The sequence below is a fragment of the Oncorhynchus keta genome, chromosome 12 (genome assembly GCF_023373465.1).
Source record: "Oncorhynchus keta strain PuntledgeMale-10-30-2019 chromosome 12, Oket_V2, whole genome shotgun sequence".
Lineage (NCBI taxonomy): Eukaryota > Metazoa > Chordata > Actinopteri > Salmoniformes > Salmonidae > Oncorhynchus > Oncorhynchus keta.
Window position 1 is genome coordinate 15,765,827 of NC_068432.1, and position 25,544 is coordinate 15,791,370.

A 25,544-nucleotide genomic window follows, 5' to 3' on the forward strand; every position below is an offset into this window, starting at 1 on the left:
AAAAAAGTTTGTCATCTTAAATATTCGTGTTTTGCCTTCTAATAAATAAAGTGATAAATCTTGTGAACAATGCATCTAATAAAGGCAGTTCCGTTTGCATTTTCCTCTCCTGCCTGGTCTTCTTTAGATTTGCTGTCACACCTTGTTTATTGTTTACTGGCATAGTTACATGACACCCTCCTCCACCCCTCGTCACTCGCTTTTTCTTATCTTTTCCTCAACCCGTTCCTTTTTCATTTCCCCCTCGGGACCAGTGACTGCTGTAGCAGACGAGTGACTTTATAGCCGACCTGCGCAATTAGGCGACAGCGATAAAAGCTGTGTGAGCCGTAAATATTCCTCCAGCGGACCGCCCAAAAGTGATAAATCCAAGGTCACTTTGTCCGAGGAGAGGCTGGGAAACTTGGGACACACACAGGAAACACACAAATACACACGTACATATACACTCTTGCCCCACAAACATGCCAATGGGGGAAAAACGAGTGTTCCTCACCTCCATGTCCTATAGAATGGAGAGAGGACAATGGTAAATCTGCCCATCTTCATACAGTAACAACATGTCAGGATTCTATGTCCACCTTGTCCTGCACGCACGCACACACACACACACACACACACACATACACACACACACACACACACACACACACACACACACACACACACACACACACACACACACACACACACACACACACACACACACACACACACACACACACACACACCCTATCCCCCTGGCCACACCTACCCTTCAACCCCAAAATAACCCCAAGCACCTCAGACAAGGAAATGTTATTCTAAACTAACCTATTCAGTCCCCACAGCAACTCTATAAACAATCAATTTGGGCCACTCGGCACGGTGCTAACTACTGCCCAGGGGGCAAGGTGAGAGAAGAGTGATGCAGGGGCTAGTGAGTCAGGATGAGATAGTCCCCACCTAAATGAACAAGGAAGGGGAGGGGGGCATTTTCTCGTAACACAGTCCGTCCACGTCTGGACCTGCTTTCTCATCCCCTCCTCCCTCCATCCCTCTGTGTCATATCAGCCCACTGTTAGACCATACTGCACTCGTAACACTGTCTATCTGTGTCTGACCTGCTTCCCCCATCCCTTTATTCCTCCATCCCTCTATATTCGTCTTTCCATCCCTCTGCGTACTATCATCCCACTGTGAGACCCATAGGAACCTCTCTCTCAGTAAATAGAGCTAGCCCGGCTCCGCTCAGCGTACAATAGCCCAAGGACTCTATCTGTCTGTGCCAGCCACAATTGAACACATTACCATTTTAGCTCCACAGAGGTGCACTAAGCTGTGTGTGTGTGTGTGTGTGTTTGTGTGACGTTTGATGGGGGCTAAAGTCAACGTGGGGGGCAGCTGGGAGGTTTGGGGAGTGGGTTAGCATGGGCCAGCCTCCAACCTAGCTGAGGTTGATTAGAATGTGAAATGTGTCAGGGTGTCCACAGGGTGTGTGTGTGTGTGTGTGTGTGTGTGTGTGTGTGTGTGTGTGTGTGTGTGTGTGTGTGTGTGTGTGTGTGTGTGTGTGTGTGTGTGTGTGTGTGTGTGTGTGTGTGTGTGTGTGTGTGTGTGTACTGACACCATTAGAAAAGGGTGAAGGATGGCTGCCCACAGCAACCTCTGACTAGAAATGGTCCACTCAAACAGACAGTGTGGTGAAGAAGGCGCAATAGTGCCTCTTCAACCTCAGGAGGCTGAAGAAATCTGTCTTGGCCCCTAAGACCCTCACAAACTTTTACAGATACACAACTGAGAGCAGTATCATCGCCTGGTATGGCAACTGCACCGTCCGCAACCGCAGCGCTCTCCAAAGGGTAGTGCGGTCAGCCCAATGCATCACCGGGGGCACACTGCCTGCCCTCCAGGACACGTACAGCACCCGATGTCACAGGAAGGCCAAAAAGATCATCAAGGACACCAACCACCTGAACCACGGCCTGTTCACCCCGCTATCATCCAGAAGGCGAGGTCAGTACAGGTGCACCAAGAGACTGAAAAACAGCTATCTCAAGGCCATCGGACTGTTAAATAGCCATCACTAGCCGGCTACCATCCGGTTACTCAAACCTACACCTCAGAGGCTGCTGCCCCATATACATTGACATGGAACACTAGTCACTTTAATAATGTTTACATACTGCTTTACTCATTTCATATGTATATACTGTATTTTATTCTACTGTATTTTAGTCAATGGCACTCTGACATTACCCGTCCCTAATATTTCTATATTTCTTAATTCCGTTCTTTTACTTTTAGAGTTGTATGTATTGTTGTGAATTGTTAGATACTACTGCACTGTTGGAGCTAGGAACACAAGCATTTCGACACACTGCTAAATATGTGTATGTGACCAATACAATTAGATTTGATTTGAGAGAGAGAGCTGGGGGCTGGAGGGGAGAACACTGTGTGTCTGCCAGTGGAGGCTCCTCAGAGGAGGAAGGGGAGGACCATCCTACTCAGTGAATTTCATTTTTTTTTTTAAGAGTTAAGATAAACCTATACCAAATATATTCACATCACCAAATACCTGATTAAAACACACAGTTTTGCAATGAAAGTATACAGTAGTATCAACAGCACCCTCTAGGGTAGCACCATGGTTTGGCCAGAGGACAGTAATTTTCCGTCCTTCTCTAGCTACATTGACTTCAATACAAAACCTAGAAGGCTTGTGCTCCTCATTCCCTTTCATAGACCTACATACATAATTAAGACAACTTCCGGTGGTCGTCCTTCAACCAATCAAATCTTTGGAAAGTATAAACATGTTGTCCATCCAATCACAGGATCAGAGAATGATCCTAGTACTTGTGTGATTTTGCATGTGTGATTTTGAAGCATGGTGAGTTGGTGATATTGTTGGATAGATGAGATGAGATGGTGAATAGTTGAGCATTTTTAGGATATTATTAAATTCAAATTAGTTTCTTCAAACTACAGGAGATGGAGGAGGTAGATTATGTACTTCTTTCTTAGTTAGTGACATTTATTTGTAATTTTAGTTTTAGTCTAAATTTGACAAATTTTACTAAATGTTACTTTAGTTGAAAGTAGCTAGCTAACTACCAGGTGCAGTTGTCTCCGCCAGAATGACTAGATTATTTTGTTGAAGAACCCTTTTCATTGCCCACATCAGATTGAAGCCTCTGAACGCCTCAACTCATGCCTCATACCCTCATTCAATCCCAGGTGTGGTTCCTTCCCAACCACAGACTTCTCATTCCCCATAATATTTTACTGTGAATATATTACTTCTTAAATGTTTTAGGTTGAAATAAATCTTGTCTTTGACGACTTTTGAAACACGCTTTTTGTCGTCTCTGTGCAACCCGGGCCTATACCGTGGGTCCCCCATCCTTCTACGTTTTTCAAATCACCAGTATGTGCAAGTGTGTCTTTAGATGTTATGTGTTACTTCAACCCCCTCCCCAATTTTTTTTGCACGAATAGAGCTGAAATATCTGTCTTCCTGTCTGTTCTACAGAATGCACCACGAGGTTGAGCCCTATTGAACATGAAATATCTGTCTTCCTGTCTGTTCTACAGAATGCACCACGAGGTTGAGCCCTATTGAACGTGAAATATCTGTCTTCCTGTCTGTTCTACAGAATGCACCACGAGGTTGAGCCCTATTGAACGTGAAATATCTGTCTTCCTGTCTGTTCTACAGAATGCACCACGAGGTTGAGCACTATTGAACGTGAAATATCTGTCTTCCTGTCTGTTCTACAGAATGCACCACGAGGTTGAGCCCTATTGAACGTGGTCCAACTCCAACTGTCCACTCCGCTCACCTGAAGGCCTCGATGATGTATGAGGTGACGGCGGCGCCTCCCTCGTGGGCGTTGGGCTGCCAGGTGAGGGTGACACTGTTGCGCGTCACGTCGGTCACCACAGGCTTCTGGGGCGGTCCTGGCAGCTGGAAAGGTTCTGATGCCTGGGGGACAGACGAACCTCCACTCTCTGAAAATCACAATCAAATCAAATGAAGTGAAGTGCATTTAAAAAGAAACAGAGACAGAGGATGAGAGGTTAGCTGGATGGTAGTGGATCTCCTATGTATAGTGGTAGTGGATCTCCTATGTATAGTGGTAGTGGATCTCCTATGTATAGTGGTAGTTGATCTCCTATGTATAGTGGTAGTGGATCTCCTATGTATAGTGGTAGTGGATCTCCTATGTATAGTGGTAGTGGATCTCCTATGTATAGTGGTAGTGGATCTCCTATGTATAGTGGTAGTTGATCTCCTATGTATAGTGGTAGTGGATCTCCTATGTATAGTGGTAGTGGATCTCCTATGTATAGTGGTAGTGGATCTCCTATGTATAGTGGTAGTGGATCTCCTATGTATAGTGGTAGTGGATCTCCTATGTATAGTGGTAGTGGATCTCCTATGTATAGTGGTAGTGGATCTCCTATGTATAGTGGTAGTGGATCTCCTATGTATAGTGGTAGTGGATCTCCTATGTATAGTGGTAGTGGATCTCCTATGTATAGTGGTAGTGGATCTCCTATGTATAGTGGTAGTGGATCTCCTATGTATAGTGGTAGTGGATCTCCTATGTATAGTGGTAGTGGATCTCCTATGTATAGTGGTAGTGGATCTCCTATGTATAGTGGTAGTGGATCTCCTATGTATAGTGGTAGTGGATCTCCTATGTATAGTGGTAGGGGATCTCCTATGTATAGTGGTAGTTGATCTCCTATGTATAGTGGTAGTTTATCTCCTATGTATAGTGGTAGTGGATCTCCTATGTATAGTGGTAGTGGATCTCCTATGTATAGTGGTAGTGGATCTCCTATGTATAGTGGTAGGGGATCTCCTATGTATAGTGGTAGTGGATCTCCTATGTATAGTGGTAGTGGATCTCCTATGTATAGTGGTAGTGGATCTCCTATGTATAGTGGTAGGGGATCTCCTATGTATAGTGGTAGTGGATCTCCTATGTATAGTGGTAGTGGATCTCCTATGTATAGTGGTAGTGGATCTCCTATGTATAGTGGTAGTGTATCTCCTATGTATAGTGGTAGTGTATCTCCTATGTATAGTGGTAGTGTATCTCCTATGTATAGTGGTAGTGGATCTCCTATGTATAGTGGCAGTGGATCTCCTATGTATAGTGGTAGTGGATCTCCTATGTATAGTGGTAGTGGATCTCCTATGTATAGTGGTAGTGGATCTCCTATGTATAGTGGTAGTGGATCTCCTATGTATAGTGGTAGTGGATCTCCTATGTATAGTGGTAGTTGATCTCCTATGTATAGTGGTAGTGGATCTCCTATGTATAGTGGTAGTGGATCTCCTATGTATAGTGGTAGTGGATCTCCTATGTATAGTGGTAGTGGATCTCCTATGTATAGTGGTAGTGGATCTCCTATGTATAGTGGTAGTGGATCTCCTATGTATAGTGGTAGTGGATCTCCTATGTATAGTGGTAGTGGATCTCCTATGTAGAGTGGTAGTGGATCTCCTATGTATAGTGGTAGTGGATCTCCTATGTATAGTGGTAGTGGATCTCCTATGTATAGTGGTAGTGGATATCCTATGTATAGTGGTAGTGGATCTCCTATGTATAGTGGTAGTGTATCTCCTATGTATAGTGGTAGTGGATCTCCTATGTATAGTGGTAGTGGATCTCCTATGTATAGTGGCAGTGGATCTCCTATGTATAGTGGTAGTGGATCTCCTATGTATAGTGGTAGTGGATCTCCTATGTATAGTGGTAGTGGATCTCCTATGTATAGTGGTAGTGGATCTCCTATGTATAGTGGTAGTGGATCTCCTATGTATAGTGGTAGTGGATCTCCTATGTATAGTGGTAGTGGATCTCTTATGTATAGTGGTAGTTGATCTCCTATGTATAGTGGTAGTGGATCTCCTATGTATAGTGGTAGTGGATCTCCTATGTATAGTGGTAGTGGATCTCCTATGTATAGTGGTAGTGGATCTCCTATGTATAGTGGTAGTGGATCTCCTATGTATAGTGGTAGTGGATCTCCTATGTATAGTGGTAGTGGATCTCCTATGTATAGTGGTAGTGGATCTCCTATGTATAGTGGTAGTGGATCTCCTATGTAGAGTGGTAGTGGATCTCCTATGTATAGTGGTAGTGGATCTCCTATGTATAGTGGTAGTGGATCTCCTATGTAGAGTGGTAGTGGATCTCCTATGTATAGTGGTAGTGGATCTCCTATGTATAGTGGTAGTGGATCTCCTATGTATAGTGTTAGTGGATCTCCTATGTAGAGTGTTAGTGGATCTCCTATGTATAGTGGTAGTGGATCTCCTATGTATAGTGGTAGTGGATCTCCTATGTAGAGTGGTAGTGGATCTCCTATGTATAGTGGTAGTGGATCTCCTATGTATAGTGGTAGTGGATCTCCTATGTATAGTGGTAGTGGATCTCCTATGTATAGTGGTAGTGGATCTCCTATGTAGAGTAGTAGTGGATCTCCTATGTATAGTGGTAGTGGATCTCCTATGTATAGTGGTAGTGGATCTCCTATGTATAGTGGTAGTGGATCTCCTATGTATAGTGGTAGTGGATCTCCTATGTATAGTGGTAGTGGATCTCCTATGTATAGTGGTAGTGGATCTCCTATGTATAGTGGTAGGGGATCTCCTATGTATAGTGGTAGTGGATCTCCTATGTATAGTGGTAGTGGATCTCCTATGTATAGTGGTAGTTGATCTCCTATGTATAGTGGTAGTGGATCTCCTATGTATAGTGGTAGTGGATCTCCTATGTATAGTGGTAGTGGATCTCCTATGTATAGTGGTAGTGGATCTCCTATGTATAGTGGTAGGGGATCTCCTATGTATAGTGGTAGTGGATCTCCTATGTATAGTGGTAGTGGATCTCCTATGTATAGTGGTAGGGGATCTCCTATGTATAGTGGTAGTGGATCTCCTATGTATAGTGGTAGTGGATCTCCTATGTATAGCGGTAGTGGATCTCCTATGTATAGCGGTAGTGGATCTCCTATGTATAGCGGTAGTGGATCTCCTATGTATAGCGGTAGTGTATCTCCTATGTATAGCGGTAGTGGATCTCCTATGTATAGCGGTAGTGGATCTCCTATGTATAGCGGTAGTGGATCTCCTATGTATAGTGGTAGTGGATCTCCTATGTATAGTGGTAGTGGATCTCCTATGTATAGTGGTAGTGGATCTCCTATGTATAGTGGTAGTGGATCTCCTATGTATAGTGGTAGTTGATCTCCTATGTATAGTGGTAGTGGATCTCCTATGTATAGTGGTAGTGGATCTCCTATGTATAGTGGTAGTGGATCTCCTATGTATAGTGGTAGTGGATCTCCTATGTATAGTGGTAGTGGATCTCCTATGTATAGTGGTAGTGGATCTCCTATGTATAGTGGTAGTGGATCTCCTATGTATAGTGGTAGTGGATCTCCTATGTATAGTGGTAGTGGATCTCCTATGTATAGTGGTAGTGGATCTCCTATGTATAGTGGTAGTGGATCTCCTATGTATAGTGGTAGTGGATCTCCTATGTATAGTGGTAGTGGATCTCCTATGTATAGTGGTAGTGGATCTCCTATGTATAGTGGTAGTGGATCTCCTATGTATAGTGGTAGTGGATCTCCTATGTATAGTGGTAGTGGATCTCCTATGTATAGTGGTAGTGGATCTCCTATGTATAGTGGTAGTGGATCTCCTATGTATAGTGGTAGTTGATCTCCTATGTATAGTGGTAGTGGATCTCCTATGTATAGTGGTAGTGGATCTCCTATGTATAGTGGTAGTGGATCTCCTATGTAGAGTGGTAGTGGATCTCCTATGTATAGTGGTAGTGGTAGTGGATCTCCTATGTATAGTGGTAGTGGATCTCCTATGTATAGTGGTAGTGGATCTCCTATGTATAGTGGTAGTTGATCTCCTATGTATAGTGGTAGTGGATCTCCTATGTATAGTGGTAGTGGATCCCCTATGTATAGTGGTAGTGGATCTCCTATGTATAGTGGTAGTGGATCTCCTATGTATAGTGGTAGTGGATCTCCTATGTATAGCGGTAGTGCAACCATTCTCGATCTAACTGTTGTTGGAAGACTAGCACTAGTCCTTTTGTAAGTTACCTGTTGGTAAATAATTAATGTAATACGATCAATCACGGATTGAAAAGTAACATTTGTCTTCAATAAGGAATGAAATTAAACTGACCCCAGCCCTGATCACAGTAATTGACTTTGACAATTCACATCTAAATATAAGAGTTTAGTTGTGAATTTCTGCTTGGTTGTTTTTAATATGCATTTGTAGGCACTAAATACCACCGTATCAAGCTTCATCAAACAGCAGCATTTAATTTCAGCAATAAGGCATTACTTCTTCCAACTCATCATCCCTCTGCTTCGCCTTGGGCCAAACAACGCCCCTAGGTGCGATTACATCCACAATTTCACAAGACCTCTGCCTTATTTCTCCATTCACTGCCATACCTACGGCTGATAATGATCTTATATGGGCATGTAATGTCATGGAGGCAATCTAATAGTCTGTAGGGAGGTGTTTACTACAGTACATTTACCTTTCACCGTGTGTGTGTGTGTGTGTGTGTGTGTGCGTGCGTGTGTGTACACGTGTGTGCATGCGTGTGCATTTACCTTTCACCGTGAGTACTCCGCTCCATGTCGTCTCTCCGCTCGAGCTGGAAGCCACGCAGGTGTAGGCCCCTGAGTCGGTTTCCTGGCAACAAGAGAGAGGGCTCAGTTAACATCGTGTACATGCACAAAAGCACAATGCCTTTGCCTCTTCATATTCGGTGTTCCAAAGCAAATCTTTCCAGGTAAGTCAACATGAACATCTGCCTAGAACATCTGCCATGTTGACTCCAATGCTTCCCACAGTTCTGTCAAGTTGGCTTGATGTCCTTTGGGTGTTGGACCATTCTTGTCACACACAGGAAACTGTTAAGAATGAAAAACCCAGCAGTGTTGCCTGTTCTTGACACAAATCGGTGCGCCTGGCACCAAATACCACACTGATTGAAGTGGATTTAGCAAGTGACATCAATAAGGGATCATAGCGTTCACCTGGATTCACCTGGTCAGTCTATGTCATGGGAAGAGCAGGTGTTTTTAATGTTTTGTATACTCAGTGTATATATGGCTTTGAGTGTATGTTCTCAGAGCATGCACAGAACAGCTGGCAGGCATATTCACAGTCAGTTTTAACCTCTCCTGGTCCCAGTCTGTAATCTCCACATGTTTTAAGATGACCACAATCATTGCTGTTCCTAAGAACTCTAAAGCCTCATGCCACAATGACTACCGCCTTGTAGCTCTCAGTTCTGTAATCATGAAGTGCTTTGAGAGACTGGTTATGGAACACATTAACACCACCATCCCAGCCACCCTCTAGACCCACTCCAATTTCCATACCACCCCAACAGATCCATAGATGACGCAATCTCAATTGCTCTTCACACTGCCCTCACCCACCTAGATAAGAGGAATACCTATGTGAGAATGCTGTAAATTGAATACAGATCAGCGTTCAACAGCATTGTTCTCTCCAAGCTCGTCACCAAGCTTAGGACTCTGGGTCTGAACACCTCCCTCTGCAACTGGATCCTGGACTTCCTGACGGGCCGACCCAAGGTGGTGAGGGTAGGCAACATTATCTCCTCCACACTGACCCTTAACACAGGGGCCCCACAAGGGTGTGTGCTTAGTCCCCTCCTGTACTCCTTGTACACCCACGACTGTGTGGCCACACACAACTCCAACACCATTATCAAGTTCACTGACAACGCGACGGTGGTAGGCCTGATCACTGGCAACAATGAGTCAGCCTACAGGAAGGAGGTCAGTGACCTGGCAGTGTGGTGCCGGAGCAACAACCTCTCCATCAATGTCAGCAAGAACAAGGAGCTGATCGTGGACACGCCCCCATCCACATCGACAGGGCAGCAGTAGAGCAGGTAGACAGCTTCAGGGTAGGAGTCCCCACTATCCATTTAATCGTATTCATGATCTAAAAGGCAAAACTGATCATAGATCAGCACTCCTATCTGAAACCCTTGATAAATATGGGCCCTGATCCTTTTGAACCAGTGTGGGAGTTTAAAGGAGGATAAAGGAGAGACCTTTAGTAACCAGAGCGGGTCTGCAAACTTCTGTGGCTCTTACTTTGCTTTATACTGAGCACTCAACAGTAACCAGTATTCTGGGCTGACACTAGCGTGTGTGTGTGTGTGTGTGTGTGTGTGTGTGTGTGTGTGTGTGTGTGTGTGTGTGTGTGTGTGTGTGTGTGTGTGTGTGTGTGTGTGTGTGTGTGTGCGTACGTGCCTACTGGTAATTGTGTGTGAGTGTGTAGGTAGTGCACACGTGTGTGTGTGTGTTTAAGACGATAAGTGTGGGTCAGGGAGAACATTGCCTATTAAAATTTCATTGGGAGGCTGAGAGCGAGACAAGGGCTAGAAATTGCTTACAACAGTGGAAGATGTACAAATGTAGGATCTCAATTTGATCACCATGTTGTTGCAGGAAATGCACTAATGTATTCAAGGTTTAAAATGCTTCTAAATTCAGATTTGCCCCTAAACATTTTTTTATCAATAATTCACATTTCCTGTTGCTGCAGGATTATCTTCCTGCTGTGAGAAACTGGTCAAATTAAAATCCTACACCTGTAGGGACTTTTAACTCGCAGACAATGATCTAATAGTGTTGACAGCTCACCCCCAACCGCCTGGAGGTTAGTGGGCCACACACACACACACACACACACACACACACACACACACACACACACACACACACACACACACACACACGACTAGGCTTTCAGCCCTCATGGTTAATGTAAGACCAATCTTATTCAAAACTAAAGCTAATGAATTATACAAAGCACACTACAAAAACGCACAGCAATCAAGATAATAGCACTGTTGTTTGTGTTTGGTTGCCATCCACTTCTCTATATCCTTGTGTGTGTGTGTGTGTGGCCAGTTGCAGTGGCGCTGGTATAACTCAAGTCTAAGTTCCCTGTCTAAAAGCCCCAAGAGGGACAGGAGAGGTGACTCCAAGTCCAATAGTACATCACTCTTCCTAAAGGCCAGCTGACCTTGAAAGAACCAGTATGGCAGCCAAGAAAGCCAATGATGTGGCAGATCCCGGGTGGTGACTGGTGATTGGAGGAGAGGATTGGGAAGGGTTAAACGGATGGGCACCTGACCATTAATCATGGTTGGCAGCTTTAGGCGCTGTGCTAAACAGATAGTTAAAAATGGTTGAAGGATGAAGGTGGGGAGAGTCAACCGGGAGCCAAATGTCTAAGCTCGTTCCTGGTTGTGGAATGCGTTCCTTATTTTCTCCCCTTCCTCGATGTTCTGATATCATCTCAAGTGCACTCTCTCTCTGTGTTGTAACATCTTCCTTGACTTCTATTTCTCTCCATCTCATATTTTCATCTCAATATCCTGTCTCTTTCTCTATTGCTTTCATTCTCCCCTCCCCCTTTTCTCTCTGTCCTGTTAGTGGGAGGTTTGGCACAGTGCTGTAGTTGTAGTGTGTGTCTGGCTCTGGTCCCGAGGTAATGGGCATTGCTTCAGTCCCAGAGAGGAACAAACAGACCATCTGTCGGGTGGCCAGCCCTCTCTCCTCCACCTCTCCTCCACCCCATCCTCCCCTTCTTCCTGTGCCCCTCTCTGTCGTTAAAAGGAGCAACCTGATAAAAGTGGGAGAGAGCGATAAAAACAAGGAGGAAGAGTGTCCAAGATTCAAAATGATAGAAATTGACATAAGTACAGCCCATCTAGTCGAGATATGAGAAATTCACAAATACAGTGAGTGCATGCGGTTGAAGTTTTAGCTGAACATTTTTGATGTTGGTGCATTGAGATTCTTAACTTAATCGCTCTCCCTCCTTCTCTCTTTACCTATCCCCCCCCCTCTCTCTCTCCCCCTCTCTCAATTCCCCAACAAGGATTTAATTAAAGTCACAGCAATCGTTAATCACTGTGGGCTCGACAATCAATTAATTAACACGTCAGCCGGCCTGAAGCTCGCCACACACTACGGTGACCCGCAGGTGCAGCCAGCAACCCCAGAGGGCTCTGGGTAGAATGGATTTCATTAGCCGTTTGTACGCGACCACTAACGACTGCTAACGATTGCACCCGCTCATTACCTTGGCGATTATGCACCACAGACACTCAACAGCCAATTACTAAGTCAATGAGTCACCCATAAACCATAAAAAAGTCACTCCTGCGGTCCAATATTCCAATATTAATATCTTACTCTTAATTTGATTGAATTACATTGCCGAGATGTGTGTCAGAGTGGACAGCTTGTATGGCCTGTATGCCGCTCACTGTGGCCACGGCCACGGCTGAAAACGGCTTTCTATTGCTCGAAATGGCAGTCAGTCATAATAACACAGTGAATTAAATGAAGCTAAATACCATTAAGGATGAGTAGTTACTCATTGTGTATTTATTCCTTGTGTTATTTTTTTTAATTATTTCTCTTTTTGTCTCTCTGCATTGTTGGGAAGGGCCCATAAGTAAACATTTCACTGTTAGTCTACACTTGGATTTGATTTAGTTGATTGCATTGCTTTGGAAATAACAATTGGGTGTTATTGCATGCGGTTGCTTAGTGTCACTTAGGAGAGTTACCTCAGACGAATGATATGATGAGACTTGAAGTGCGTTGAGATGCAATGTGAGGTGTTTAATTTCATATGCTATTATGCAGGGTGTGAAGGCATTTACAGAGGAGGGAAAGAGAATTGTTTGGAGCGTTCTTTCTACATTTATGAGAATCATTGAGAACATTATTTTTTCGTTCTTAAGAATTATTGGGAACGTTCTTTGTATGTTCCTTTCAGGTACCTGCAGGTTTGTGATCTGAAACGTTCCCTTCTCCATCAGGCTGACACGCTCGTCGCCAAGTATCCTTTGGCCATCCTTCTCCCATTGGATGCTGGGCAGAGGGTTGCCCATCACGTGGCACTGCAACTGAGCGGTGGAGCCTGGTGCCAACGTTTGATTGGCTGGCCCTTGGCGGATGATGGGCGGGACTCGGTCGGAGGGTGCTGTGTGGGGGAGGGAAGGAGGGGGAGAGAGAGGGAGAGAATGTGCATTAAGAGAGTGTGTACCACTGGGCAAACACTGGTTCAATCAACGTTGTTTCCACGTCATTTCAATTACATTATGTTGAACCAACATGGAATAGACGTTGAATTGACATCTGTGCCCAGTGGGTAGTTGAGTGTATTCCATAAAAACACTATCATAACCATTTTCAGCATGGAGTCCACCTCGAATTCTGTTGGGACATAACTCTTCATATTAACCTGTGTAAATCACTAACGGCAGGCGGTGTAAAAATATGCAGACGTAAAATAACGCAGCTCTCAGCAAGTCCACAAACCCCATGCTCCTGCCCTATTTCACATCCAATCAATGACATAGATCTCTTTCGCTCGAGCGTGTAGCAATCTAGTTTTTCTCTGTTGCTCTAGAGACGATTTATATGTGAAATAAAACAGCGGTTCAATGAAGTTGTCATTTATTGGTTAGATGTTAAAGGGACAGTTAAATAAAAATACGATAATTTCAGTGTCTAGTTTAACAAAACTGTGTGGACTGCAGTCACTCCTTGTCCGTAGACTGCTTTCAAGGTATGGAAAGAAATATCGAAATATTAATTTAGCAGAATCTGTCCCTGTAATGTCAACTTTCAGTCAAAAAGAAGGTCTACCCATGGCAGTTACTCTACTGAACGGTAGTGTTTTGCCAGTGCAGGCCTTTATTTACCGTAACATCTTCACTCATATTGCTTTCTCCCACTGCACAGCATTGTTGTGGCTTAACACGTCAAAGTAGCGCTGAATAATTTAATATTTGTTTGACTAAACCTGGAAATTCTTCTTGAATCGGGGAGGTGGAGGACCATGAATAAGTCATTGACGAGTCAATTACTTTGGCATTTACCATTCCCTCTCCAGTATCAAACCGTTCTGATGGTAAACCCTAGAACATTAGACTGCTGGGATTGGGTACATGCTGAGATTAGGTTTGCAATATTCGGCTTTGTTCCAAGAGGCCAAGTGGATACTTATATGAACAAACATGGAAAGGAAACATAATCTTTCACAACATACCACCAAGGTTGTGGAGTCAATTTCTGCATTAGTCCACATTCTAAGCGGGTTTGGTTACAGGTGTGCTAAATAGCCATATGGTGTAAGTGGCTTCACTGAAGATACAGTACATATCGAAATGACCTGCCTTCATAGAAGCTAAAAATGGAATGGAGGAGCAGAGTATGTGTGTGCATTATTGTGTTTGAGTATTTCTGTGTGTGTGCGTGTTTGTGTGAAAAGGGAACCGTGTCCACTGCACAGTCAGACATGAAGTATAATTACCTTTTGAAGTGTATTGACATTTTCTGCATTGACTAATATTGAGCAATATAGAACATGCAGATGTAGGATCTTAATTTTATCACCCCGTTGTTGCAGGACATTGTAATACAAACTTGTAATGTATTCGCATTTTTAAAAGGCGTCTAAAGTTTGTCATTTACACTTAAAAATGGCAGACTTGATATGTCCAAACACATAATGGATCAACCGCTAGAAAAATGTCCCTGAATTATAATCCACACAACATTTCACATTTCCTGTTCAAATGAAGATCCTACATACAGTATGTAAGTAGAGCACAGTACATCAATAGTGTACTCCTTGTTTAACCCCTTGGCACTAAATCCCTTCCCTCCATAGACTGTTTACCCTGTAGTGAAACACAGGCCCTGGCTATATACTCACTAGACCACCATGCCCTGTCTATGCCACCTCTGTATGTCTGTGTGCACACCATCATGTAAACATCACTGTCTGTGTGCACACCATCATGTAAACACCACTGTGTGTGTGCACACCATCATGTAAACACCACTGTGTGTGTGCACACCATCATGTAAACACCACTGTGTGTGTGCACACCATCATGTAAACACCACTGTCTGTGTGCACACCATCATGTAAACACCACTGTCTGTGTGCACACCATCATGTAAACACCACTGTCTGTGTGCACACCATCATGTAAACACCACTGTGTGTGTGCACACCATCATGTAAACACCACACTCTGTGTGCACACCATCATGTAAACACCACTGTCTGTGTGCACACCATCATGTAAACACCACTGTCTGTGTGCACACCATCATGTAAACACCACTGTCTGTGTGCACACCATCATGTAAACACCACTGTCTGTGTGCACACCATCATGTAAACACCACTGTGTGTGTGCACACCATCATGTAAACACCACTGTGTGTGTGCACACCATCATGTAAACACCACACTCTGTGTGCACACCATCATGTAAACACCACTGTGTGTGTGCACACCATCATGTAAACACCACTGTCTGTGTGCACACCATCATGTAAACACCACTGTCTGTGTGCACACCATCATGTAAACACCACTGTGTGTGTGCACACCATCATGTAAACACCACTGTCTGTGTGCACACCATCATGTAAACACCACTGTCTGTGTGCACACCATCATGTAAACACCACTGTCTGTGTGCACACCATCATGTAAACACCACTGTCTGTGTGCACACCATCATGTAAACACCACTGTGTGTGTGCACACCATCATGTAAACACCACTGTCTGTGTGCACACCATCATGTAAACACCACTGTCTGTGTGCACACCATCATGTAAACACCACTGTGTGTGCACACCATCATGTAAACACCACTGTCTGTGTGCACACCATCATGTAAACACCACTGTGTGTGTGCACACCATCATGTAAACACCACACTCTGTGTGCACACCATCATGTAAACACCACTGTCTGTGTGCACACCATCATGTAAACACCACTGTCTGTGTGCACACCATCATGTAAACACCACTGTCTGTGTGCACACCATCATGTAAACACCACTGTGTGTGTGCACACCATCATGTAAACACCACTGTCTGTGTGCACACCATCATGTAAACACCACTGTGTGTGTGCACACCATCATGTAAACACCACACTCTGTGTGCACACCATCATGTAAACACCACTGTCTGTGTGCACACCATCATGTAAACACCACTGTCTGTGTGCACACCATCATGTAAACACCACTGTCTGTGTGCACACCATCATGTAAACACCACTGTCTGTGTGCTGACATCTTACAGAGTAACATTCATGAACTATGACTATGACAAAGGGAAAATTCAAAAACAAATATTAACTGCATATCTGTTAGCAAAACGTACAAGTGCATTGTTGTCTGTATGCTAGGCAGGGAAAGGCAAGCTAAGCTACAGTGTTTTGAGGCAGATGTGGAGCACAGATGCATCTAAACAACAGTTTATCCCCTTCCTTACTGGGCGTGGCGCGATGAGGGGAGCATATGTTCCCGGCGAAGTTAATTTGCATAGCGCCATTGCGACTTGTCCTGTTTGATTACGTCTCGCTTTACCTCCTGCTGTTCGCTCATTTGGGGGACTGGTGGGGGGGCGATGATTTTTAATTTGGGGCGGCTTTGAAGAGTTTTTAATTTATTTAGGTTTAAGCAGTTGTGAAGGGAGTGATGGAGGGTGGAGGGACTGGCAGGGGGGTGTAGTCCATCGGCCAAACCAGCAGTCCATGAAATATGTCCAAATAAAACATGGTGATAAGGTAGTCGGGAAAAGGATGCTTCCCAACGGCACCCTATTCCTGTTAAAGTGCACTACTTTTGACCTAGGGCTCTGGTCAAAAGTAGTGCACTATAAAGGGAAGAGGATGCCATATGGGATATACTCAAAGTGTTAGAAGGTAATGGGATTTGAATGTGGGGTTTGTACGAGGAAGGTGCTGGGTTGGGTTTGGGAGGTAGGTTAATTGAAGCCAGCTGTGTGTGATAGTGAGCCCTAGGGGGTAATCAACTTACTCTAGAGCAGGTATTCCTAAACTGGGGTATGCATACCCCCCTGCCGGCGGGGGTACGCCAAATAAAAATGTGATTCACATTTTTTTACATTTATTATTCACATTTTCAAACAGTCCATTTATATTTTCCAACGGGTTCCAGTGAGTTTTTTTTCCTCGCCTGATTAGCCTTCACTGCCAAAAATAAAATGAAACCATCTAGTGTTCAGCGAAATAACAACACAATGTCAAATACAGGTAGCCTAGTCAAATAACTAACATCCAATCACATTAACCGTTATTCCCTGGCGGGAATTCCACTATCAGCCCATATGTAGCCAAACATAGCTGCTGCTCATTCTGTTTGCTCGAAAATGGCACATACCAGCTCTACATACCAGCTCTACTGGTAGTACTGCTACTACCAGCAGTACTCCACCTGCACCCCTCGACGACACAAGTTGTTCTGCTTCCACGAGCACATCCAATGTTAGCATCAGTAATTCTACATTTGTTGTAGCTAGCATGGACACTGACAGTTGTGAATCTGATGCAGCCGAAAAGCTACTGCCCCTTTACCAGGGAAAACAACGAACAACAGACAGGGACGTTGGACCATCGAAGAGGCGCAAATATGATAAGAACTACATTGATTTGCGATTCACTTATATTTGGTGTAGTGCCTTTCCTCAGCCACAGTGTGTTATATGTGCAAAAGTACTATCTCACAACTCGATTAAACCTTCACTCTTGCCGGACATTTAGAAACAAAACATGCCAATTACAAAAATAAACCACAGAGATTTTTTTGCGAAAATTAAAACGACTTTCGGGTAGTAAGACATGTATAAAAGCAACAGATACCATTATAAAAAGGGTCTAGAAGGGTCTTATATGGTGAGCTACCGAGTGGCGAGGACAGGCAAGCAGCATTCTATTGTGGAGGACTTAATTGGGACGGCAGGTAGCCTAGTGGTTAGATCATTGAACTAGTAACTGAAAGGTTGCATGATCAAATCATCGAGCTGACAAGGTAAAAATCTGTTGTTCTGCCCCTGAACAAGGCAGTTATTCCTGCTGTTGGGAAAATGCTGGGGGAAAAGTCAAAATAAAAACTATACAGGCAATGACTTCATCAAACAACACTGTTTCATGATGCATCAGTGACATGGCAGGAGATGTCTTGAAACAATCACTGCTTCGCATACAAGCCAGTTACAGCTGCATGAGTCAACAGACGTGGCGGGCCTGGCATAGCTCCTGGTATATGTCCGATACGTTTATTGGGGGTCAATTAAGGAAGACATCCTCTACTGGAAACCAAGACAACAGGAGAGGATATTTTTAAAGTACTGGACAGTTTTGTGACATCAAATGGACTTTGGTGGTCAAGATGTGTTGGTATCTGTACTGACGGTGCAAAAGACAGGACGACATACTGGAGTGGTAACACACGTGCAAGCAGTTGCTCCCAAGGCCACTTGAATAAATACACTGCAGCATCCACTGAGAGGCTCTTGCTGCCAATGGAATGTCTGACAGCTTGAAATACGTTTTGGACAATACAGTGAAAATGGTTCACTTTGACTAAGACTAGGAAACACTGTCACCACTGATAAATACACGATAATTGAGAATTCCCAGAAGCATTTATCTACGTCTGGCCTGCTTTCCACCTGGGTACCCCGGCCAACAGCTCTGCACCCAAGCCCCCCCCCCACTTCTCCTTTCCTCAAATTCAGACAGCTGATGTTCTGAAAGTGCTGCAAAATCTGGACCCCTACAAATCAGGTTTTTGAATGCAGTCTATCACAGTGCCATCCGTTTTTTTTCACCAAAGCCCCATATACTACCCACCACTGTGACCGGTATGTTCTCGTTGGCTGGTCCTCACTACATATTCAACGCCAAACCCACTGGCTTCAGGTCATCTACAAGACCTTGCTAGGTAAAGCTCCGCCTTATCTCAGCACATTGGTAACCACAGCAACACTCATCCGTAGCATGCACCCCAGCAGGTGTATTTCACTGGTCATCCCAAAAGCCAACACCTCTTTGGCTGCTTTTCCTTCCAGTTCTCTTCTGCCAATGACTGGAACGAATTGCAAAAAATAAAAAAAATCACTGAAGTTGGAGACTTACAGTTGAAGTCGTACGTTTACATACACCTTAGCCAAATACATTTAAACTCAGTATTTCACAATTCCTGACATTTAATGCTAAAAAATATATATATATACAAATTCCCTGTCTTAGGTCAGTTAGGATTACCACTTTATTTTAAGAATGTGAAATGTCAGAATAATAGTACTCAATTAGTATTTGGAAGCATTGCCTTTAAATTGTTTAACTTGGGTCAAACATTTCGGGTAGTCTTCCATAAGCTTCCCACAATAAGTTGGATTCATTTTGGCCCATTCCTCCTGACATAGCTGGTGTAAGGGAGTCAGGCATGTAGGCCTCCTTTCTCGCACACGCCTTTTCAGTTCTGCCCACACATTTTCTATAGGATTGAGGTCAGGGCTTTGTGATGGCCACTCCAATACCTTGACTTTGTTGTCCTTAAGCCATTTTTCCACAACTGTGGAAGTATTCTTGGGGTCGTTATCCATTAGGAATACCCATTTGCGACCAAGATGTAACTTCCTGACTGATGTCTTGAGATGTTGCTTCAATATATCCACATGATTTTCCTCCCTCATGATGCCATCTATTTTGTGAAGTGCACCAGTCCCTCCCGCAGCAAAGCACCCCCACAACATGATGCTGCCACCCCCGTGCTTCACGCTTGGGATGGTGTTCTTCGGCATGCAAGCCTCCCCCTTTTTCCTCCAAACATAACGATAGTAATTATGGCCAAACATTTCTAGTTTTGTTTCATCAGACCAGAGGATATTTCTCGAAAAAGTACGATCTTTGTACCCATGTGCAGTTGCAAACCGTAGTCTGGCTTTTTTATGGTGGTTTTGGAGCAGTGACTTCTTCCTTGCTAAGCGGCCTTTCAGGTTATGTCTATATAGGACTCGTTTTACTATGGATATAGATATTTTTGTATCGGTTTCCTCCAGCATCTTCACAAGGTCATTTGATGTTGTTCTGGGATTGATTTGCACTTTTCCCACCAAAGTACGTTCATCTCTAGGAGACAGAACGTGTCTCCTTCCTGAGCGGTATGATGGCGCTTGGTATGATGGCACTTCAGGCGCTTGGAAATTGTTCCCAAGGATGAACCAGTCATGTGGAGGCCTCTGAGGTCTTGGCTGATTTTTTGATTTTCCCATGATGTCAAGCAAAGATGCACTGAGTTTGAAGGTAGGCCTTGAAATACATCCACAGGTACATTATGTCAATTAGCCAATCAGAAGCTTCTAAAGCCATGACATCCTTTTCTGGAATTTTCCACTCTGTTTAAAGGCACAGTCAACTTAGTGTGTGTAAACTTCTGTTGCACTGGAATTGTGATACTGTGAATAATAAGTGAAATAATCTGTCTGGAAACAATTGGTGGAAAAAGTACTTGTGTCATGCAAAGTAGATGTCCTAACCGACTTGCCAAAACTATAGTTTGTTAACAAGACATTTGTGGAGTGGTTGAAAAAAGAGTTTCAATGACTCCAACCACAGTGTATGTAAACTTCCGACTTCAACTGTATATCTCCCTCACTAACTTCAAGCGTCAGCTGTCAGAGCAGCTTACCGATCGTTGCAGCTGTACACAGCCCATCTGTAAATAGCCAATCCAACCAACTACCTACCTCATTACCATTTTTGTTTTTGTTCTTTTGCACACCAGTGTTTCTACCTGCACATCCTCATCTGCACATATATCACTCCAGTGTAAATTTCTAAATTGTAATTACTTCGCCACTATCGGCCTATTTATTATCTCCGTGGCGGAGATCTTTGTGGGCTATACTCAGCCTTGTCTCAGGATGGTAAGTTGGTGGTTGAAGATATCCCTCTAGTGGTGTGGGGGCTGTGCTTTGGCAAAGTGGGTGGGGTTATATCCTTCCTGTTTGGCCCTGTCCGGGGGTGTCCTCGGATGGGGCCACAGTGTCTCCTGACCCCTCCTGTCTCAGCCTCCAGTATTTATGCTGCAGTAGTTTGTGTCGGGGGGCTAGGGTCAGTTTGTTATATCTGGAGTAATTCTCCTGTCCTATTCTGTGTCCTGTGTGAATCTAAGTGTGCGTTCTCTAATTCTCTCCTTCTTTCTTTCTCTCTCTCAGAGGACCTGAGCCCTAGGACCATGCCCCAGGACTACCTGACATGATGGCTCCTTGCTGTCCCCAGTCCACCTGGCCATGCTGCTGCTCCAGTTTCAACTGGCCTGGGCCCTAGGACCATGTCCCAGGACTACCTGACATGATGACTCCTTGCTGTCCCCAGTCCACCTGGCCATGCTGCTGCTCCAGTTTCAACTGTTCTGCCTTACTATTATTTGACCATGCTGGTCATTTATGAACATTTGAACATCTTGGCCATGTTCTGTTATAATCTCCACCCGGCACAGCCAGAAGAGGACTGGCCACCCCACATATGGTCTCTCAAATTCTCTCTTTCTTTCTCTCTCTCAGAGGACTTGAGCCCAAGGACCGTGCCCCAGGACGACCTGACATGATGACTCCTTGCTGTCCCCAGTCCACCTGACTGTGCTGCTGCTCCAGTTTCAACTGTTCTGCCTTGTTATTATTCGACCATGCTGGTCATTTATGAACATTTGAACATCTTGGCCATGTTCTGTTATAATCGCCACCCGGCACAGCCAGAAGAGGACTGGCCACCCCACATACCCTGGTTCCTCTCTAGGTTTCTTCCTAGGTTTTGGCCTTTCTAGGGAGTTTTTCCTAGCCACCGTGCTTCTACACCTGCATTGCTTGCTGTTTGGGGTTTTAGGCTGGGTTTCTGTAGAGCACTTTGAGATATCAGCTGATGTACGAAGGGCTATATAAATAAAATTTGATTGATTGATTGATTGCCTTACCTCCTTTAACTCCTTACTTCATTTGCACACACTGTATACAGATTTTTCTATTGTGTTATTAACTGTATGTTTGTTTATCCCATGTGTAACTCTGTATAGTTTTTGTAACACTGCTTTGCTTTATCTTGACCAGGTCGCAGTTGTAAATGAGAACTTGTTCTCAAATGGCTTACCTGGTTAAATAAAGGTGAAATACAAATAAATAAATAAAAAACTCTTATTTTATTTTTATTTTCTGCACAATGCAATGATTTGGGCAGCGACCATGTAACGCTTTTACAACATACAGAAGTGCGCTGGTTATCAAGGGGCAAAGTATTGACACATTGTTTTTAATTGAGAGATGAACTTAAAGTTTTCTTTACTGACCATAATTTTCACTTGTCTGACCGCTTGCATGATGACGAGTTTCTCACACGACTGGCTTATCTGGGTGATGCTTTTTCTTGCCTGAATGATCTGAATCTAGGATTACAGTGTCTCTCCGCAACTATATTCAATGTGCAGGACAAAATGGAGGCTATGATTATGAAGTTTTTCTCTGTCTGCATTAACAAGGACAACACACAGGTCTTTCCATCATTGTATGATGTTTTGTGTGCAAATGAACTCAAGCTTATGGACAATGTCCAACGTGATATAGAGAAGCACCTGAGTGAGTTGGGTGAGCAATTACGCAGGTACTTTCCCGAAACGGATGATACAAACAACTGGATTCCTTATCCCTTTCATGCCCTGCCTCCAGTCCACTTACCGATATCTGAACAAGAGAGTCTCATCGAAATTGCAACAAGTGGTTCTGTGAAAACTGAATTTAATCAGGAGCCACTGCCAGATTTCTGGATTAGGCTGTGCTCAGAGTATCCTGTCTTGGCAAATCACACTTTTAAGACACTGATGCCCTTTGTAACCAAGTACCTACAGTATGTGAGAGTGGATTCTCAGCCCTCACTAGCATGAAAACTAAATACAGGCACAGACTGTGTGGAAAATAATTTAAATACTGAGACTCCCAATTACAACCCAATAATGCAGAGTTTTATGCATCCTTTCCAGCACACCCTTCTCATGAACCTGTGGTGAGTTATTCACAATTTTCTATGAACAAATAAGGTTTTATGTGTAAGACAGGTAAATAAAGTAAGTAAATAAAGTGAGTAAAAGTATTGATTATTATTAGATTATTTATGCCCTGGTCCTATAAGAGCACTTTGTCACTTCCCACGAGCCCGGTTGTGACAAAAACTCACACACATTCTTATGTTTAATAAATGTATTGTATAGTGTGTGTGTGTGGCAGGCTTACAATGATGGCAAAAAATAACATTTGAGAGTGCCTTGACCCTGGTGCTAGAGGGGGTACCCAGCTGGAGGTTGAATGTTTGAAGGGGTACGGGACTATAAAAAGTTTGGTAACCACTGCTCTAGAGAAACTCATGCTAGGTTTCTGTCAGAGGTTAGTGTGCAATCACACACACACGCAAAGGCACACACACGAAAAGGCACACACACGCAAAGGCACACACACGCAAAGGCACACACACGAAAAGGCACACACACGCAAAGGCACACACACCAAAGGCACACACACCAAAGGCACACACACGAAAAGGCACACACACACACAGGCACACAAACTGAAACACACACACAGACACACACACTCATTGAGGCTGTTTTGGATGCTTTGGCATGACTTGTGTTTACGGCACTGTGGGAATCCAATCTTTAACGAGACAGTCATTACTGTATAGCCTCACATGCACCGAAGCGCAATGCCTTTGCCTCTACACATGCTGTGTTCCAAAGCAAATTGTTTGAGGTAAGTCAACATAAACATCTGCCTAGAATCTACGGGCTATCTGTAGATACACTGAGTATACCAAACATTAGGAACACTTTCCTAATATTGAGTTGCACCTTTTCAGATCGCTGCAGCTGCAACTGGCGACTGGAACGAGCTGCAAAGAAAAACACTCAAACTGGACAGTTTTATCTCAATCTCTTCATTCAAAGACTCAATCATGGACACTCTTACTGACAGTTGTGGCTGATTTGCGGAATGTACTGTTGTCTCTACCTTCTTCTCTTTGTGCTGTTGTCTGTGCCCAATAATATTTGTACCATGTTTTGTGCTGCTACCATATTGTGTTGCTACCATATTGTTGTCATGTTGTGTTGCTACCATGCTGTGTTGTCATGTGTCGCTGCCTTGCTATGTTGTTGTCTTAGGTCTCTTTTCATGTAGTGTTGTGTTGTCTCCCTTGTCGTGATGTGTGTTTTGTCCTATATATTTTTAATTTTTTTATTTTTTAAATCCCAGCCCCCGTCCCCTTGGAGGCCTTTTGGTAGGCCGTCATTGTGAATAAGATTTTGTTCTTAACTGACTTGCCTAGTTAAATAAAGGTTAAATTAATAAAATAAAAATGAATGCTTTGTACACTCAGTGTATGTGCTGTGACTGAGTGTGTGTGTGTCTGTCCCTGACTTGTGTGTATGAGCACCTTGATATACAATATAATTGTGTATCTGCACTTGCATGTTTATGTGCTATCATTTGTGTGTACATTCATCTGTCCCTGAACACTTTTTCAATATATTTACGACAGATCTGTGAGTGTGTGTGTGTGTGTGTGTTTGTTTGTGTTCCTCCCACAGACACTAACCACTCTCGACCTCCAGCAGGGCCTTGGTGAGGATGCTCCCGGCCACAGAGATGGCCTGACAAATGTAGTATCCCGAGTCCTCACTGAGGACGTCTGTGATGGTCAGCTCCCCGCTCAGAGACACAGAGTATCGGCCGGACTGGGCAGCTTCCTGGATGGGGAACAGCAGGATCTGGGGAGGCAGGAAATGACACAACACCACATAACAGGTAGGCTGAAACCAGTCAGCACATGGGGGATAAAACATCACAACACCATGTCACACAACCGGTAGGCTGAAACTGGTCAGCACATGTAAAGCATATAATTTTTTTACTGTAATTTGCTCAGATCATTGTAAGAATTAGATATTTGTCTTATGTACATTTTAACTTCTTTTCACTCTGTCAAATTGTGGCGTAGCTAAAAAGTTGTTGATCTGTCCTCAGTTTTTTCCTATCACAGCCATTAAACTCTAACTGTTTTAAAGTCACCGTTGGCCTCATGGTGAAATCCCTGAGCGGTTTCCTTCCTCTCCGGCAACTGAGTTAGGAAGAACGCATGTATCTTTGTAGCGACTGGGCGTATTGATACACCATCTATAGTGTAATTAATAACTTCACCATGCTCAAAGGGATGTTCAATGTCTGCTTTTTTGATTTTTACTGATCCACCAACAGCTGCCCTTCTTTGTGAGGTATTGGAAAACCTCCCTGGTCTTTGTGGTTGAATCTTTGTTTGAAATTCACTGCTTGACTGAGGGACCTTACAGATAATTGTATGTGTGGGGTACAGAGATGACATAGTCATTCAAAAATCATGTTATACATTATTATTGCACACAGAGAGAGTCCATGCAACGTATTATGTGACAAGCAAATGTTTTATACTGAACTCATTTCGACTTCCCATAACAAAAAGGATGAATACTTGTTGACTCAAGACATTTCAGCTTTTCATTTTT

At 43.8% G+C, this 25,544-nt stretch overlaps 1 protein-coding gene across 4 annotated transcripts in view; it reads right to left on the reverse strand.

The window, feature by feature from the left end:
• The window catches only part of LOC118391768 (roundabout homolog 2-like), a 136,114-nt gene that overhangs the window by 18,437 nt on the left and 92,133 nt on the right, over positions 1 to 25,544 (reverse strand). For all 4 annotated transcript variants that reach the window (XM_052457762.1, XM_052457763.1, XM_052457760.1 and 1 more), the window contains exons 8-11: positions 24,602 to 24,773; positions 12,894 to 13,096; positions 8,656 to 8,737; positions 3,825 to 3,993 (exon numbers count right to left, since the gene is read on the reverse strand). In XM_052457762.1, coding sequence (XP_052313722.1) covers positions 3,825 to 3,993; positions 8,656 to 8,737; positions 12,894 to 13,096; positions 24,602 to 24,773 — 626 coding nt within the window. The remainder of the gene's footprint in view (positions 1 to 3,824; positions 3,994 to 8,655; positions 8,738 to 12,893; positions 13,097 to 24,601; positions 24,774 to 25,544) is intronic.